A 20,007-nucleotide genomic window follows, 5' to 3' on the forward strand; every position below is an offset into this window, starting at 1 on the left:
AGGGCAGAGGGTGGGGCGGGAGCTGGATGGAGGGGAGCTATGGGGGGAAAGAAAGAGGAACAAATGTAATAATCTGAACAATAAAGATTTAATAAAATAAAAAATAAAAAAAACACATAATTGCTTATTTCTGGAATTTTCCATTTAATATTTTCTGACCACGGTTGACTGTAGGTAACAAACTATGGAAAGTGAAACCATGGATAGGGAGGGACTTCAATCATTAAGAAATGCTTGGAGCCATTATCAGATCAGTAATACTAGGATAAAAGAATAAAGGATAAAATGTAAAGAATGTTCAATCAAGTCCCTAAACTCAATACTTACAATTTATAACGTATTTAATGTAAATTCACTTTGCCTATATGGCATTAATATCTGGAAGAAAAAGTTCTTCCACATATAAAAATTTAAATTGTTTTCAACTAGTTACTTAGGATTTTAAATATTATATAGCAATGTTCTGTGTGTGTGTGTGTGTGTGTGTGTGTGTGTGTGTGTGTTGTGTGTCTGGGTAAAAGAAAATTAAGATGACAATATATGAAGATGAAAACAGCAATACATTCTCAATGCACTGTTTTCTTACTAAGGTTCAGCCCCCCATAAAAGCTACCAATGACAATAGTGTGAAAAAAAATGTGATCCTATGCCTATGTGCCACATAACCAATTACTATAACCATAAAACAGGTACAGTTTACTTTTCCAGATGCAAATTCATAGGAAAATGAAATTTCCTTCCATGTTAGACTGTTGCTGGTCCTACAAGTAAGGGTGTGTTAATACTATTCTCACACTTACTCCTCTCCATGACAACTGTGGATCATCTAAAATGAATTGAGGAGTTTTTACTTCATGCAATACATTTTCTGGCAATTACTTCTATGTGAATGATCCTCAAAAGTATCTTTCCTTCTCATCCTGAGTTCTAGACTCACTTTCCAACTTTCTACTGAAGAGGTTCAACAAACATCAAATTCAATCTATCTTGATCTCTTAATAGATTCACTAAATCAGTCAATGAAGCACAGATTACGGTGATAGTTAAAATCTTCCAATTCAACTAAATTTCTCCGTTTCTTTACCACTCAACTGGTAAAAATTTAAATTTAAATTTTTATATGTGGAAGAACTTTTTCATCCAGGTATTAATGCCATATAGGCAAAGTGAATTTACATTAAATACTTTATAAATTGTAAGTATTGAGTTTGGGGGGAGGGGGGATGGGAGGTACAATGGGAGAAAAAGTTAAAACCGGAAGAACCAGGTCTTAGAAAGGGCAAGAATCAGAACATCTCCAGGAATCTAGGTTCAGGAACTAATGGAAATCCCTCTATGGCAGCACCATCAGTATACGTGAACTTCAACCATTTTCAATCCAGGTAGAGTACTTTTAGTTCCAAGTAGAATGTAGTATATAATGGCAAACCCTATTCTTGTGTAAAAACAACAATACAAAAAACTTTTAAATGTAACTTTTTAAAAAAACCATGTGAGGTATCTAAGTGCATAATTATATTAACTAAAATTCCACAGGACAGTAGTCTGTAATAAGCCATGTTCTTGCTTGGGAAGCACTTGCGGATTCCAGGCACAATGTGAAGCACATGTTTGGGTCCCACAGAAGGTGGAAACTGCAGACTGACTAAACACATACCCATTTTTCTCCATGGACCACTAATGAATTCTGGGGCTTCAAAGGAGGCTAGAGAGCAACTGTTAAAACAGACTGAAATTTTCGTAGCCTTGTGATATGAGATTAAAAGGATAAATTTAGAAAATAAATTAAAATGTATAACTAAACGTCTATTATAAGTGAAAAAATAGAATAACGATAAAAAATTCCATCAATGCAAAAGAAAGTAACAAAAAAAAAAAACTAAAAAGAAACTGAAAGATGGGTCAATAGGGGGAAAAAAGCAATGTGGTAGACTTAAACCTAGCAATTACATTAAAGTGAACAAGGAGCCAAAACCGGTTTGGCTCAGTGGATAGAGCGTCGGCCTGCAGACTGAAAGGTCCCAGGTTCGATACCGGTCAAGGGCATGTAACTTGGTTGCGGGCACATCCCCAGTGGGGAGTGTGCAGGAGGCAGCTGGTCGATGTTTCTCTCTCATCGATGTTTCTAACTCTCTATCTCTCTCCCTTCCTCTCTGTAAAAAATCAATAAATAAAAAAAATAATAATAAAGTGAACAAGGAAAGGTTATCACTGGACAAAAAAAATAAGATCTAGTCCTATTCTTAGAAGAAACATTTTAAATATTTAAATTTACATTTAAATATAAGGACACAAGAAGGTTAAAATTAAAAAGATGAGGGAAATATGCCATGCAAACCATAACCAAAAGAAAGCTGATATGGCAATATTTATACCAAATATATTAAACTTTATATCCAAAAAAGTATTACGACAGTTAATAAAAAAAAATGTAGTAATAATTAAAGGGTCAATTCACAGAAAATAAAATAATCTGAAATTTACATTCACCAAATAATTACAGAAGTGCATATACAACCACTGTCAGAGATTTTTCTCATTAGCTGATAGAAGCAGATTATAGAAATAAATAAATCTGTATTAATTTAGAAAATATTAACAACAATTAACCAAACCAACTTAATTGTTGGGTCTGCAGAAGAGCAGACCAAACAACAGCAGAATATACGTTTTTCCTAAAACATTGACCAACATGTCTTTTGTTGAGCCATTTAATAAATTTCAAAGAACTAAAATGATACAGAATATAAGTTTAGATGGTTGAAGAACAAAATAGAAATAAAAATTAGAAAGATAAACTGAATAAACCCACTTAGAAATTAAGCAACACACTCCAAAATAGCCTGTGGGTCAAAGAAAAAAATCATAATAGAAATTTTAAAATTCTTTTAATTGAATGACATTTAAAATAGAACATTGTCAAACTTGTGGGATGCAACTTAAAGCTCTGATTAGAGACAAATTTAAAACTTTCCAGACATGTATTTAAAAAGAAGCAAGGTTTTAAGTCAATGATATAAATTCTTTCTGAATAAACTTTAAAAAGAATAGCAATAAAACCCAAAAAGACTATAAGAAAGAAAATTATCAAACTAAGAGTAGAAATCAATAAAACAAACACATACAAGAGGAGAAAAACAACTAGAGATTGGTTCTTTGAAAAGGTATGTAAATAGATAAACCCTTAGCAAGATAAAAAGGGAAAACACAAATGAATGAAAAAGGGGAATTACTACAGATATTATAAGGAGAAGAAAATTTAAAAAGCATTATTGAACAACTTTATGCTAATTAATTTGAAAATGTTGATAAAATGGGCACATTCCTTGAAAAAATACATCTTACAAAAACTAATGGAAGAAAAACATAGAAAATCCACATAGTATAATTACAACTAAAAAGATCAACTCCTGAATTTAAAACCTTCCCACACGTTCCCTTTCCCTTTCAAATCCAAACTTAACCCCCTCCCCCCAAAAAAACAAAAAACAAAAAACAAACAAAAAATAACTACAGGCCCAGATGGTTTCACTAATGAAATTCTAACTAAGATTTAAAATAGAATGAATACCAATTTTATTCAAACCCTTTTAGAAAATAGAATTGGACTGTGTAACCTGTGTAACCTTGACAGCAAAACCCAAAAGACATTATAAGAAGGAAAAATTACATTAAACATGTCTTGTTAACATAGAAAAAATCCAAAATAAAACATTGGCAAATTTAATCCACCTGCCCGGGTTGCAGAATCACTGATAGACTGCCTCCTGCACGCCCCCTACTGGGGATTGAGCCTGCAACCTGGACAGGTGCCCTGACCAAGAATGGAAGCATGATCTCCTGGTTCATAGGTAGACACTCAACAACTGAGCCACATCAGGGCAAAATATTCTTGATAGCATAAGGAATAATGGATGCAGAGTTGCAAAATTAAACCATATATAATGAAAGGTTTTAGATAGACGGCAAGTGTTCTATGCATTCCAATCCATTCACTTGCTCATCAGTCTATATATGAGAGATGAACAGTTACAGAGAAGAGAGCCTAGAGCAAATTCTCCAATCAATCAACAGAAACAAAGACATCCCCCCACTTTCTAATACCAGCTTCTCAAACAGAGCAAGTAACATATGAGCTGTGAAAAACCACATCAGTTTTCTTTCTGCCCATATCACTGTTCCATATATTTCTATTGCCTGGGACAAATTTTCCCACCAGAAGCTTCATGCTTTAGCTCTAATATATTTGGAAAGATTACTACATAACTCAGAAAAACAGGTAATCGTAAGTTAATTATGCATTCTTTGTGGTTTGTAAATTTACAGTTTAGGGCTGACAACTAAATTCCAAAAAAAGTTTCTTCTACCTTCCTGGACCAAACAAAAAACAAAAGAAACATAAAATCCTTATTAGGCCATAAAGTCAAATTTGAATTTTTAAAAAGTGGTATTCTCAAAATTAATTGATCTAGAAAAATGAGGATTTAAGTTAAGAGGAAACCTGTCAATTAAGTGCTCTTTATATTTTATAAATCCTGTCCAGTTCTGCCATCTGTCCAGTTTGAAGTTCACTACTCAAGGGGTTTCTGAACAAGTTTCAATAATTTCCCAGATGTTTTCTGCTAAATTTCAATTCTAACTGAGAGACAAAGTGGTAGGTTCAAATCCCCAAATGCAAAGATTGTTTGAACTAATAGCAATCTCACATTACTAAACATTGAGACAAAACAAACATGAAGCATGAAAAGGTATTCTATAGAATAGCAAGCCAAGAACATGATGATTTCTAAATTTTAAAAAGAAAGCTTACTGCATGTATACTTAATGTCCTGGTAATTAACAGTAAGAAAGGTATCTGGGGAAAGCCAAATAAAAGTAGGAAACATGAGTAAAAAAGCCCATATATCTTGGTATAAAAGCCAACAGATTCAATAATTAATTTAATCTAAATCAGCATCACCTCATACCTAGAATAATATTGTGTCTCCCAGTTAATTTCACTCCAGTCGGGTACATGCCCCAAATCCATTTGAAAATCTAAATCTCCCACAAACATTTTCACTGTCATTCCTCAGCGACACTATAGCCCCCTATTATCTATCAACCAAGTCTAAACTAAATTCTGGTTGTTCAGGACCACTATGATTTGACCTAATCTAATCTATCCAACATTATTTCTGGAGATGAGAATGGTGAATTAATTATGGCTACAAATTCTCTGCAATTCCTCCCTTCATTTCCTTAATGTTGGGTGGCCCTTTGACTGACACAGACTAACAAAATGCGGCAGAAGTGACAGTGTGCAACTTCTGATGTGTGGCCTCAAGAGGACTTTCAGTTCCTGCTCTTGCCTTTTTAAGGTAAGAAACCTGGGCTGTCCTGCTGGATAAGCCATAGGGGAGGGAACCCGCTGATGGCCCCAACTAATCACCAAACGTGGCACAAGGTCGTCTGGACTATCTTTTAACAGATGCATGTCACATTTTTAATAGACTACAAGTAGCAATGATGATAATTTTCTAGATTCTAGATCCAGTTATTTTATTTAAAGATAAATTTTTTTGTTTCTTTATTTTAATGTTATAGTTTAGAGTAGCTCAGCCTCTCAATGATAATGTTTATGTTATAGTCCATATGATAAAAAATTTAATATACACTAATTTAAATCATATAAAGTTTACATTTAATGTATCAAAATTCCAAAGATAATTATAAATGAAATATAAGTATATAAATTAAATGGCATAGCTTTTCTATATTAAAATTCATATGTAAAATAAGATTAGCCACTATTGAGAAATTCTCTATATTAAATAAACAGATATTGGTATAAAAAGTACCTTATTAAGATATTTAAATTTTTGCGAAAATAGCTTATAGAAATAATTAAGTATTTTTTAATAGCTGAATGAAGCCCTGCACCTAAAAGCAAAGTACAATATTTCATCACTCTTCCTTTAGTTTTTTAGAACCTACCGGAGAGATTCAGCCATTCGCCTCAAATCTTCATTTTGCTGTTTTAAGCGTTCAAGCTTTGCCAGAATCTTGGACAGTTCTCGGCTAGAGTGATCAGGGTGGTCATTATCTCGTACCAAATGGCCACCTATATAAAACAGCAAGGTCCCCCAGGCAAAAAGAATGAGCATAATCCAACGCCAGGAACCAGTCCATGGCCGCATTTTCAGATTTTCAACTCACTCCCCTAGCTTTCTGGAACTCAAAGAATCACCAACATCTTAACTGTTTCCTGTTAGTACAAAGGTAGTAGCCTTCTGCTGTTTCAACACATGATGATTCAGACAAATTAGTGTCTCTGGTAGTGCTGTGGTGAATCTTTCAGAGAGGTCTTCTGGTATGAGTAGGAAGCTTATTGTCCTGTGCTTCATGGACTCTATGCTGTGGAAAGAGTAAGATATGTGTTTATTTAGGATATATAGAAATAGCATATGCTGAGATTCATGGAGTTAAAGGAAACACATTGGTGTTGTCTGGCCAACAGGCTGGCAAATAACTTAAGTGCCAATAATAATAAGTAAAAAGCAAAAGCTTTTAGGTCTGCATATTAAATCAACCATGTACATCAGGGCTCTACCAGATAAATTAACTCTAAACCTGAAAGTCCTCTAAGCTCCATTATCACATTACTTTCTTATTTATATCATTGTGCAACAGGTCATATATGAAGATTAAAAGATTGCAGATTTGAATAATCGATCAAACTAAGCAAAATGTATTCAACCATATAATTTGAGTTAATCTTTCCATTATCTAAAAAAGAAACATGTTCTCTTTATGAGTGAATTCATTCTTAGAAGATCTCAACTCCATTCTCCCTTCATCTCCCTGCTCAGCAGCCATTTTACCACTTAAGTTTGCAGGTGACAGGCAAATTGTCACTTTTAGGATAAATTCTAAAATGACAAACATATTAGCCAAGCAAAGGTTATCAGGGCCATTAAAAAACTGGCAACCACTCCAAAAATCACAGCAAAGGTTCATATGGATTAGGCTAGATTACTGCTTCCTCAAATTTATTTAAAAATACCAACAATGGCAACAGAAGTCTAATATCAGTTAAATCTTAGTAACTATCCGTCTTAAACTACAAATGCACATGCTTTCTCAAGCCTGGTTATGGGTTTCATTTATCATTTCTCCATGATTAGGCTTAGAATTCCCTTTGGAAACAAAACAATTTTCTCCCCTAAGGAAAAATTTGCAAGCAAAGATATATCTGATATTTCCAGAGCTACATAAGAAAAGTCTTATCTCCGGGCATATAGGTCCTTATAAAACAAATGAGAGAAAATAGAAAAGTTGGAGAAGAGTCTTAGAAAATTAGAGCACAGAGCTGCCATTTTTCGACTTTTGAACTTCAAATCTCAATTGATTTTAAATGACTAAATATTTAAAGAGAAGAAAATCTCTTCAAATGAGGTCCTAGAAACATTCTACTTCCTTCCCACTTATTCCTACACTATTTTCCTCATTGTTACTAGATCACAATAGCTAAAACAAAGAATAAAATAGAATTATATTCACTGAAAATTATTTGAGAACTAAGTAAAAAAGCAATAATCCAAGAGAAAACTTGCTGTTTTGAGTGTTGTTTTAATAACTATTCTTAAGTTTATTGAGAACACTCTCTTTATTGACCACTCACTGTTCTGTCTCAAAATCCTTTCTAAAACCCTGCTCCTCTAATCACAGGTACCCCCATATATTCACTAAAACATAAGAATAAGTAAAGTCTATTCAATATCCCAGGTAAAAGATCCAGTCTACTTTTCATGTTATAGAAAAAAATGCAGATATTCAGGGCTTCCTGGTTAAAAACAGATTTAAAAATGAATCCAGCCCTGGACGGTTTGGCTCAGTGGATAGAGTGTTGGCCTGCGGACTGAAAGGTACCAGGTTTGATTCTGGTCAAGGGATGTACCTTGGTTGCAGGCACATTCCCAGTAGGGGGTGTGCAGGAGGCAGCTGATCGATGTTTCTCTCTCATCGATGTTTCTAACTCTCTATCCCTCTCCCTTCCTCTCTGTAAAAGATCAATAAAATATATATTTTTAAAAATGAATCCACTCTGATGATAAGGGATGAATTTAATTAAGTTAACAAAAGAAGTATTAAAATTTGAATTACTAATGTTTGTGACAACATATCTAACACTATAAAATGCTATCATACCATATGCTGAAAATATACCCTACTTAATTCCAAGCTATACCAATAAGATATTAAAACTTTTAAATCTTTCTCTTCATAGTAAAAGTTTACTTAGGAAGATACCTGTAATAAAGGAAAATAAAGAGCTTTCCAAACAAGAATCATTTAAGTAATAAAAAGATGTGCTATAACATTTTACCTAGAATTACAAAAAAAATCATAAATATTCAAAGCCAGCAAAAGTATAACATAAATTGAATACAAAGGTTTACAAAACAATAAATTTTGTTACACAAAGTACGTTAGGTTTTTATAAACCATCATCAAAAAGCCAAAATATTAAATTACTCTATTTCACAGCACTATTGCTATTAGATGAGTTGTAAGAAGCAAGACATTATTGTAGTAGCAAAAATGGTCACTTTCTTAATTAATAGCATCATTTTAACTATGTTTTTTGGAGAGAATATTTCCCCAGACTTTATTGTTATAGTAAAAATGGGATTAACAAAAATAAATCAAGTTAAAAACCAAGTCGTTGTCTATGTAATTTTCCTTAGCATAATTTAAAAGAGCAGTTATAGAATTTTTCCCTATCCATAATAAACTAGAGACGCAGTGCACAAAAATTTTTGCACTTTGGGGGGAGGGGGTTCCTCAGCCCAACCTGTGCCCTCCAGCAGCCAAGGAGCCCTCAGGGGATGTCCACCGGCCAGCTTAGGCCCGCTCCCCAGGGGATTGGGCCTAAGCTGCAGTCGGATGTCCTTAGCACTGCTGAGGAGATGGGAGAGGCTCCTGCCACCACTGCTGTGCTCTCAGCCTTCAGCCCGGCTTTTGGTTGAGCAGAGCGCATTAACCACCAGGGGGAAGCTCCTGCATTGAGCATCTGCCCCCTGGTGGTCAGTGCACATCATAGTGACCAGTAGTTGCACCATTAGGGTCAATTTGCATATCACCCTTTTATTATATAGGATGCTTGCTTATGTATATGTTTATTGTATGAACCATGCCTACAAAAATATAAACTCCATGACTTTTGTCCATTTAGTTCACTGATGTATGCCAAGCACTTAGAGCAGTGTTTGCTACTTAGTGGTACTAATAAATATTTTTAAATAAGTAAGTAAATTAGTGAGTGGAGGATATGATACATAACATATATTAGTTTGACAATGACATAGAATCCAAGCACATTAGCTACAAATGCATTTATGTCCCACTTAAGAAAGCAAATCTGAATGTAGACAGTGAGACAGTGTTATTTTTATAGGGAAAACGGTTCAAAGGTAAAGTTATTCATAAACTTTAGGATCTATTATTGTCAACATAAGTCTTGCCAAGATACCCCTAAATGATTAAAATACACTGGCCTAACAGGCCATAAGATCAACAGTCTTAAAGTTAGCTTTTAACTATGAGAAAATAATTTATCTTGTCTTATTTTCCTCATCTGGAAGAAAGTATGTATAGCCTTTGATATGAAAGCTACTTAATTTATTTGTAGAAGAATTTATTAGTGAAAACATCTCAAATTTATTAGTAAAGATATTTCAACATTAACTCCATGAGATAATTTCTGACTATATATACTAGTGTTGAGATTTCTTCTCAGAGTGGATTGTTTTCAAGTATTTATTAATTCATCCCTATTTGAGATTCACATACTACCCTTTATCTGCAGAATATTAAATGGATTAAAATGTGTCAGGCTTCCTTCCACACATTTATTTAATTAGTAATACCACATTTTTAAAGGTAGTGTGTATTTAAATGATTCATTTCTTTTGTTATTTATAAATGCATTGAGTTATATCTGATTAATGTCTATAACAAAAAACATGTAATTAATTCTTCAAAGCAATTTCTTAAATCTAGAAGCTGCAATATATCATCACTAAGTTCAGGGGCTTTAATCGAGTTACTTAAATGAAGTTAATATATATAAAGCATTTACTATAATATTTGACATGAGGTGTTCAACAAAATTCTCTCTGCTTATTCACTATGATGATATTAGGCTACCATACTGAGAATTCTATACACAGTGAAAATAATCTTTCAAAAATAAACTTTTCTAGAAAAAAAAGGTTGAAAAATATACTGTGCCAGCAAACTGCACTATAAAAATTGTACAGCATGGTTCTTATCAATATTTATAATGAAAAATATCTAGAACAAATCTACCATGTAGTTTACCTAATTCTATACAAAACCATGATTCATTTATACATTCATCCAAAAAATACTTATTGAGTCCCTATTACATAAAAGACACTGTCCTCGGGACTGGGGGTTATAGCAATGAACAAGCAGACAAAAATCTTTGCCCTCAAGAAGTAATATTCTAGTGGATTATAATTTTTAAAAAAGCCTCTTCCCAAAAAGCATCTTCTTGCAGTATCTAACATACCGACTGGTACAATACCATTTATAACACTACTAGAGGCCCAATGCACGAAATTCGTGAAACAGTAGGCCTTCCTTCCCCTGGCTGCCAGCACCAGATTCCCTTTGGCACCTGGGATCCAGGCTTCCCTCACAGCCCTGGCTTTGTCCGGAAAGATGTCCAGAAGGATGTGCAGTCTAATTAGCATATTATGCTTTTATTATTATACTAGAGGCCCAGTGGACAAAAATTTGTGCACTGGTGGGGAGTGGGGGTGTGTGTCCCTCAGCCCCACTTGTGCCCTCTCACAGTCTGGGAGCCCTCGGGAGATAACCACTGCTGGCTTAGGCCTGCTCCCCAGGTGGCAAATGGCAGGCCTATCGCTAGATGCCTGCCCTGCCTCCCCAGGTCGCACACAGGGCAGGGCCGATAAAGGGGTTGGGATGCCGCTCCCGGTCGTGCACAGGGCAGGGCCGATTGGGGGGTTGGGGCAATGCCCCCGGTCTTGCACAGGGCAGGGCCTATCCGGGGGTTGGGGCGCTGCCCCGGGTCACGCACTCAGCAGGGCCAATCAAGGGGTTGGGGCACCGCTCCCAGTCCCGCACAGGGCAGAGCCCATCAGGGTTTGGGGCCCCGCCCCGGGTCACACACGGGACGCCCGGTGGGCCGGCGGATCACTGCTGCCCAACCTGGCCGTCCCGGGTCCGGTCGCACACAGGATATCCACCGCCCAGAATCGCAGATAGCAGGCCCGGATGGCGGCAGGGCAGGCAAGATGGCACTGTCCCACCCTGCCTGCAGTATGCAAATTAGTCGCCATCTTTGTTGGCAGTTAATTTGCATATCGTGCTGACTAGCCAATGGGAAGCGTAGCAAAGGTATGGTCAATTACCATGTTTGTCTATTATTAGATAGGATAAAAGAGTGGCCATCTTATGTCCATATGGGGGCCGCCACCTTGTGTGTTGGAGTGGTCAATTTGCATACTGGTCATGACTAATTAGCATATCTGGCTGTGACTGTGAGGGCATCATGACCAATTTGCATAATACCCTTTTATTAGTATAGATAAAGTTGATTGCTCTTGTTCTTATAAGAAAACTGGAGGCCCGGTGCACAAAATTCGTGCACTGTGGGGGGTGGGGGGGAGTCCCTCAGCCCGGCCTGTGCACTCTCAAAATCTGGGACCCCTTGGGAGATAACGACCAGCACAGCCACACCATGGAGGCTTGGAGCAGGCTCCCCTCTGTGTTGATCTCTCAGGCTCCTGGTCTCCACTGCATGTTTTTCTCTCCCTTGAGCTGTGGCTAGGGTGGGGTGCTGCCTGCAGGCTGAGCTTTCCTGCTCATGGATCACCAAATCACTGCAGAGACCGGGGGCAGGCCCTGCTGGGTGCTGCCTGTGGGGAACTTTCCTGCTCTGGGATCGCCATGGCAATCCCAGAAGCAGGCCGACCTGGGGGCGGCCCGCCCTCCACACTTGCCTGCTCTGGGATCGCCATAGGGTCCCAGCTGGCAGCAGGGCTTAGGCGGCACACGGTGGTCCCGGCTGGGGACAGGGCTTAGGCGACATGGGGGTAAAGGCTGGGAGCGGGGCTTAGGCGCAGGGCTTAGGTGGCACATGGGGGTCCCAGTTGGGGGCCGGGCTTAGGTGCACTGGGCTTAGGCGGCACATGGGGATCCCAGCTGGGGGCGGGGCTTAGGCAGCAGGAACTTAGGCGGCACACGGGGGTCCAGGCGATTGCGCCGCCTAAGCCCGGCCGCCCAGGAACACACAGGGGGGCCCGGATGGAGTCTGGTACTGGCCAGCCCTGCTTACAGTATGCAAATTAGCCCATGGGAGGCGTAGCGAAGGTACGGTCAATTACCATGTTTGTCTATTATTAGATGGGATGACCAATAGCCATGCCACTTTATTTTATCCTCACCTGTGGATATGTTTTTATTAATATTAGTGAGAGAGAGAAGAAAAAGAGAGAGAAACATCGACGGACCCAACAATCTTTCCAATATGGACGATGTTCCAATCAACGGAGCCACCCAGCCAGGGCAATAGACACTTTCTTTAGCATGTGAAAATGATTATTTCTGAGAATCACATTCAAGTGACTTCACTTTAATGCTAAGCACAAAAAATAAGCATGTGACAATTTGCTACAGAACCAAATGACTAATAATCTGGCCTGTCCTACTATGAACTATGTTCATAAGAGTTTTGTCTCCTAAACTCCAAAATAATTCAGAACTAATATAACTAATATAAATATGTATACCCTCTATAAAGGCAATACGGCATTATGCATCAAATAATTATGTAAACATGCCCTTTGATGAGAAACTCCACTAGCAAAAATTTATACTAAAATGTATTTTAACATGTGAACAAAATAAATTACAAAGCTATTCATTACAAAGCTGTTTGCAATAGCTCCAAAGTGTGTGTGGGGGGGATTCATAATTGCCCATCAATAAAAATATGTAGAATAAGTTATAAATTACTTTTCTAAAAATGCATTTTTTTACTCTGATGCCAGAAAGGAGGAAAATGTGACCCACAACCAAGAAGAAAAGCAGTCATTTTAAAACAGACCTAGTAGACAGAGATGATGTTAGCCAACAAGGACACTAAAACAACTACTAAAAATATCTGCTAGGATTTAAATTTAAAAATAAATACAATGACGGGGGGGAGGGGGGGATAAAAACTATTAAAAAAATCAGAAAAAAATGTTACAGTCTCTGGAAAGGATTAAAAGCAGAACTGCAGAGGAAAAGTTAAGTGAAATTGAAGATGAAGGAATAGAAAATATCCTAATCACAAGAAAACAAATTTGTAATTATGAATGGTGACAGATGTCAACTAGACTTTAGTGACTATTTCACAATATATACAAATATTGAATCATTATATTGTGTATCTAAAACTAATATGTTATATGTCAATTTAAAAAATTTTCCAAAGAGAAAACTATCTAGAAAGAAAAAAACTGATTGTTGATAAAAAAGAAAAATTTTTATCTTCAGATTCAGTATATTACAGATTTCTATTATCATGAACTGAAAACTGTTCAGATGATAACATTCAAATAAAAATCATCCGTCATCATTAGTAAGAAAGCAATTTACATCATTGGCTTCAGGGCCAGTTGGACATCTACAGGCATTTCCCCATTGTGACATTCAGCTTGAATGAATAAAGATTTCTTGGAATAATACTAGTCAAACTTAAGTTAATACTGAAAATAAGCTCAGTCATGAGCATGTACAGAATCCCCAATGTATTTTAAAATACAAATACTTTGGAGGAGAAAATACATACAAGGTAAAAAGCATATCCAGGGACTTCTAATCAGAAAAAACATGCTGGGACAATGGAACACATTTTTCAAAATGACTAAAACGCAAAAATGTGACAAAAATACACTTTATTATCCAGTGTAACTCAATGCAATGGAATAAACAAAAGAATTAACAGAAAAATATAATCATTTATTCAACAAACTAGAGGCCCGGTGCACAAAAATTTGTGCACTCGGGGGGAGGGGGGGCGGGATCTCAGCCGGCCTATGCCTTCTTGCAGTCTGGGACCCCTTGAAGGATGTCCACCTGTTGGCTTAGGCCCGCTCTCTGGGGGATCAGGCCCAAGCTGGCAGTCAGACATCCCTCTGGCAACTTGCCAGCCCTCGGGGGATGTCCACTTGCCAGCAGGGAGCAGGCCTAAGCTGCAGTTGGACATCCTTAGCGCTCCTGAGGAGGTGGGAGAGGCTCCCACCACCACCACTGTACTGGCAGCCGTCAGCCTGGCTTGTGGCTGAGCAGAGCTCCCCGATGTGGGAGCGTGCACTGACCTCCAGGAGGCAGCTCCTGCATTGAGCGTCTGCCCCCTCGTGGTCAGTGTGTATCATAGTGACCAGTCATTCCCAGTCGTTCTGCTGGTAGGGTCAGTTTGCATATTACCCTTTTATTATATAGGATAGAGGCCTGGTGCATGGGTGGGGGCCGGCTGGTTTGCCCTGAAGGCTGTCCCGGATCAGGGTGGGGGGCCCCCCTGGGGTGCCTGGCCAGCCTGGGTGAGGGGCTGAGGGCCATTTTCAGGCTGGCCAATCCCTCCAGGCAATGGAAGCTCCCAGCCTCTCCTTTTTTTCTTTATTTTTTTATTCTGAGATTTATTTACCTTCTATAATTGAAACTTTGTTGCTTTGAGTGTAGCTCAGAGCCGACCTCAGCAGCTGGGAAGCTTGGCTTCCTCCATCATTGGGGCAACCAAGCCTCCTGCTTGCTCCAGCTCCGTGGCTGCCGGCCGCCCTCTTGGTTTGGTAATTTGCATATAGTTGCTCTGATTGGCTGGTGGGTGTGGCTTAAGGCATAGCGAAGGTATGGTCAATTTGCATGTTTGTCTTTTATTACTGTAGATATAATAAATGACTGCTATAATATAACAGAGGATATGTAGACTGTTATGTTCTAAAGGCTACTAGTAAAGGTTAATAAAGGGAAACATAAATAAAACTTTTAAAGAAAAGCTACCTATCAATTATAAAGTACAATTATTTAAAAAGCCCTATACATATATAATTCAATTCTAGATTAACATACACCCAATACTATATCTTTTTTCTCATTTGATCTCAATTCATTTTCAAACTATGTATTACAGTTTATTTAAAATCTTACTATCCAGCCTCCATATATGAAAAAATAGTAGTTGATAAAATTGTATGTTTATTATTTTAAGAGAGTAGGAAAAAGCAAGTAAAAATACATGGTGTCCCCAAAAAATGTATATACACTTTAACAGCTAACAGTTCAATTTTTAAAATGAAATGTATTTTAATAAGCACTGCCTTTATAATTATTCGAAGTGTGTGTATACATTTTTGGGGATACCCTATAGTATCACAAATTAATCTGGCCTTTAATGCTAGTTGAAATCAACTTTTACTTATGTAAAAGTGCTAGCTGAAACCAACTAAACTGAAAGGTAGAAGAGAGGGACGGTGGGAGAGAAAGGTTTGGGAAAGAGGGGCACAGGAAGGGGCAGGAAGGGGGGAGGGAGAAGAGAGAAAAAAAATTTCACACAGCTCCTACCAAGATTATAAAATTCAATTTTCTTTCATTACTTACAGAGTCATCTATCATACTTTCGCATTGCTTATCAGTAAGGTCACAGCATATACACATATGAATTTAAAATGCCAGGCATCCTGAATACATTGAGCAAAAATACTCTTATTTATTCACTGAAACAAGTCGCTATCTTAGAAATTAATCAACCTATTTGTGAAGTACAAACACATAATCACATTTATGAGGTTTCTATCAGGAGTATCTAATTTATGTTAACTCAAGATCACACACCAGGTTCTGTTTACTGATGCAACTAATTTATACTACTCAACTGAATCCAAAAATCTGGACCAACTTTTCCCTTGGTCCTGAATAAATTAATACTGCCCCCTAAATGGTAATATTAATAAGTTCAAATAAAATACATAGTTTACCATTTTATCTGGTTATCAAGTATACACTAATATGTACTTTATTGGCAGCATGATATAGTAGAAAAAGCAACCATTTCAAATCAATCACTAGCTATAAACATATTGTTGGGCAGTTTACCCAACAATAAAATTGGAATAATAATATATCTTCATCACATGAAATAATATGTGTAAAAGTGCTTTGTCAACTGTACCACAATGTAAAAAAATCAGTTACACCCAGCCAGTGTGGCTCAGTGGTTGAGTATCAACTTATGAACCAGAAGGTCATGGTTCAATTCCCAGTCAGGGCATGTGCCTGGGTTGCGGGCTCAATCCCCTCTAGTGGATGTGTAGGAGGCAGCGCACCAATGATTCGCACCAATGATTCTCTCAACATTGATGCTTCTATCTATCTATCTATCTGTCTGTCTGTCTGTCTGTCTGTCTGTCTGTCTATCTATCTATCTATCTATCTATCTCTATGAAGGGAGCGAGAGAAATCTTCCTCTCTGATCAATAAAAATACATTTAATAAAAAATATATATATCAGTTACTATTGTCTTTCTCTTCTTCACTAGAAACTAGGTATACCATCTTCTGCCAGTTTCCAGAAGAGGCTAAGTTCTTATCTATCATGGGGTCTTCATTCTTCTTGTTTCGTCTACCTGAACTGCAATTCCTTTGGTTCATTCTTATAATTCAGATCTCTACTTAAATGTCAACTCTTTTAAGAGACAGTCCCTGACAACTTGCGTCAATTATAACACGCCAGGATACAAGTAAGAGAAAACCCAACTCAAAATGGCATTAAAAATAAGAAAACTTTAATTACTCAATTAAGAAAATGTAGCTAATCAATCACTCTGTGAAACAGTCAAAAATCTCTTTGCTTCTTTCTATTCTATGCACTCAACATGTCAGCTATTTTACTCAGGCTACCTCTCTCCAAGGTAGCAAGTTGGCTGCCTCAATTCCAGCCACATGTAATTATGTGTAAAAGAACAATTGGGAATGTCTTTTGGTCTATTTCATTTTAAGGGAGAGGAAATGTGCACATTTTATTAGCTAAGATTAAGTCACCTGTCCCTTGAAAAATCAAACACTGAAAAGGAGAATGAGATTACTGTTATGGCTTAGGCTAATCAGAATTTATCCCTAAGGTTAGGGTCCAGAACAAAATTGAGACCCTGAAAGAATGACTGCAAGACTGCAAGAATGTGATACACACCTTATCTTTTTAAAAAAGCACTCACCATCACCCATTATTCCCTATCACAACACTTATTGACTTATTTATTTCCTATACTAAAAGATACGTCCTAGTAGAGCAGGGACTTAGAATACAGTGCCTAAAAAAGAGCAACTCCTTTATTTATACTGGTCAAATAAAAAGTGAATGCATGACTATCACCCATATGTACACATATTTAATATCTACAGTCAAAATCCTAGGCAAAATAAAAATAAAATCAAGCCTTAGAAGAACTGTACTAAGATTCAAAGTCATTTTCATGTTTATTCATTTATTTTTATACACAAAATAAGTCAACAGTAGATGCTCAGAAACAAATACTTCCAAATATAATTCTGAACCAAAATCTTGCATTCAAGCCAACTTTTTATTAAATATTTTTTTATTGATTTCAGAGAGGAAGGGAGCGAGAGAAATATCAATGATGAGAGGGAATCATTGATCGGCTGCCTCCTACACACCCCCTACTGGGGATCGAGCCCACAACCTGGGCATGTGCCCTTGACTGGAATCGAACCCGGGACCCTTCAGTCCCCAGGCTGACTCTCTATCCACTGAGCAAACCAGCTAGGGCCAAGCCAATTCTTGATAAGCTGCTGATTCCTTAAACAAACATTACATTTAATAGTTACTAGAAAGAGATAAATATACTGTTAAAATCCCAAGCCATGTACAATACAAGTAATGAATAAAATTCACAATCTTTCTAGATAATTTTTTCTAAAGAACAATATAGATTCAAAAATTCAGATTCAAACAGGTTTAAAACTGTTTTTACAGAACATATTCAAAAGTATAATAAGCATTTTATGCTATTGTAAATTTTAGTGGGAGCTGTTTTTTAAAAACACACATTTCAATCTTCATATAAGAGGCATGATATCCCTATAAGGGCTGATCTTTATTACTGCATTTATGAAGAATATTAAAATAATATTATTCACTAGCATTCAACTCACCAATAGTGTCAGATGGATAGATGGGTGGCATAGAGACAATTTATATATCCTAAAATAAGATAAATTTAAATAAATTGTGGTATAATCATTGGTGAGATATTGCTCAATTTAAAATGTTAAGTATGAAGACAAATACACATAATATAATGTAGGTAAAAATGCAGTATGTAGAGGAAGTGGATAATGTTCATAGTTAGCATGATTCTTGGAAAGTGTAAGCTGTAAGGTCAGAAAGAACTGGATGTAAATCCTGGCAATACCAATATAGATTTGGGCCAGTAAAGAATGAGGTAGGGAATTTTACCTTCTGTGAGCCTGACTTTTTTATCCTTGAAATGACTTTAATATTTCCTATCATATAAGCCTATATCATTCTAAGTTTAATGATGATAATAACTACATTCATTAAGTGCTTCCTGAATGTAAGATACTTTTCTCTTGCCTCACAATTATAATATTACTAAAGACCCGGTGCACGAAATCTGTGCACTGGGGGTTGGGGGGGGGTGTCCCCTCAGCCCAGCCTGCCCCCTCTCACAGTAGGGAGCCCTCAGGGGATGTCTAGCCTCCCTCTGCTGAAGGCAACTGGGCTGATCAGGGGAAGACGCCACCCCCATCACCCCGCTGCTACTGCCACTGCTGGCTGCCACAGCCGTCAAGGTGTTTTCATCAACACAGACTCCAGTTCCTTCACCACGAAAAAAATGACAACTTTCTTTAGGCATTTTCAAGATGTGTCCTTCATAGTATATGACATTTCTTTCTTTTTTTTATCCTCACCTGAGGATACTTTTCTATTGATTTTTAGAGAGCATGGAAGAGAGAGGAAAAAACAGAGAGAAACATCAATGTGAGAGGGACACTTCGATTGGTTGCCTCCTGCATGAGCCCTGACCTGGGCCCCAGGAAGGGAGGAACCTGCAACCTAGGTACATGCCTTTTATCGGAATCGAACACGGACCATGCGGTCTGCAGACCAAGGCATTATCTACTGAGCCAAACCAGCTAGGGAAGGATATGACATTTCTTAGCCCTCCAGCAGTGGACCTCCACTGTGACTTGGGCAGGGCCTCCCAGCTCCGCTCCGGGCTTGCTCAAGCCTCCACCGCAACTTGGGCAGGGCCTCACAACTCCACTCAAGCCTCTGCCGTGGCTTGAGCAGACCCCTCCTGGCTCCGCTCCAGGCCTCACCTGCATGCGCAACCTCCTCATGTCTGGTTGTAACCCATTACAGAGTCCCGGCCTAATTTGCATACCATATATCCTATCTAATAAAAGAGAAACATGGTAATTAGCATACAACCGCTACCCTTCCCATTGGCTAATCACAGCAATATGCAAATTAACTGCCAGCCAAGATGGCAGCCGGCAACCAGGCAGCTGGAAGCGAACATGAGGCTTGCTTGCTTCAGTGACGGAGGACTCCAACGTTCCCCGCCTGCCTTGCTGGCCTCTGAGCTTGCAGTCTGAAACATTGTAACAAATATAGAAGCTAAACAAAACCCCAGAAACCAGCTTTCAGCCAGCCAGGACTCAGAGCTGGAGTTGACACAGTGTTTCGATAATAGAAGCCAAACAAACCAAATACCTGCTTTCAGCAGCAGAGGCCTCAGAGCTGGAGCCAGAGCTAAAGCTGGCCCAGAATAAAAGAAAAAAAGGAGCGGTAGGGAGCTTCAGTCACTCACCAGCCTGAAAACAGCACTCAGCCCCTCACCCAGACTGGCCAGGCACCCCCATGGGGACCACCACCCTGAAGGG

General features: G+C 37.9%; 1 protein-coding gene across 7 annotated transcripts in view; it reads right to left on the reverse strand.

The window, feature by feature from the left end:
• The window catches only part of FUT8 (fucosyltransferase 8 (alpha (1,6) fucosyltransferase)), a 256,928-nt gene that overhangs the window by 132,725 nt on the left and 104,196 nt on the right, over positions 1-20,007 (reverse strand). For all 7 annotated transcript variants that reach the window (XM_006760081.2, XM_015561548.1, XM_015561550.1 and 4 more), the window contains one exon: positions 5,977-6,396. In XM_006760081.2, coding sequence (XP_006760144.1) covers positions 5,977-6,179 — 203 coding nt within the window. In that variant the 5' untranslated portion in view covers positions 6,180-6,396. The remainder of the gene's footprint in view (positions 1-5,976; positions 6,397-20,007) is intronic.

This window comes from Myotis davidii, unplaced genomic scaffold (assembly GCF_000327345.1).
Source record: "Myotis davidii unplaced genomic scaffold, ASM32734v1 scaffold337, whole genome shotgun sequence".
Classification (NCBI taxonomy): domain Eukaryota; kingdom Metazoa; phylum Chordata; class Mammalia; order Chiroptera; family Vespertilionidae; genus Myotis; species Myotis davidii.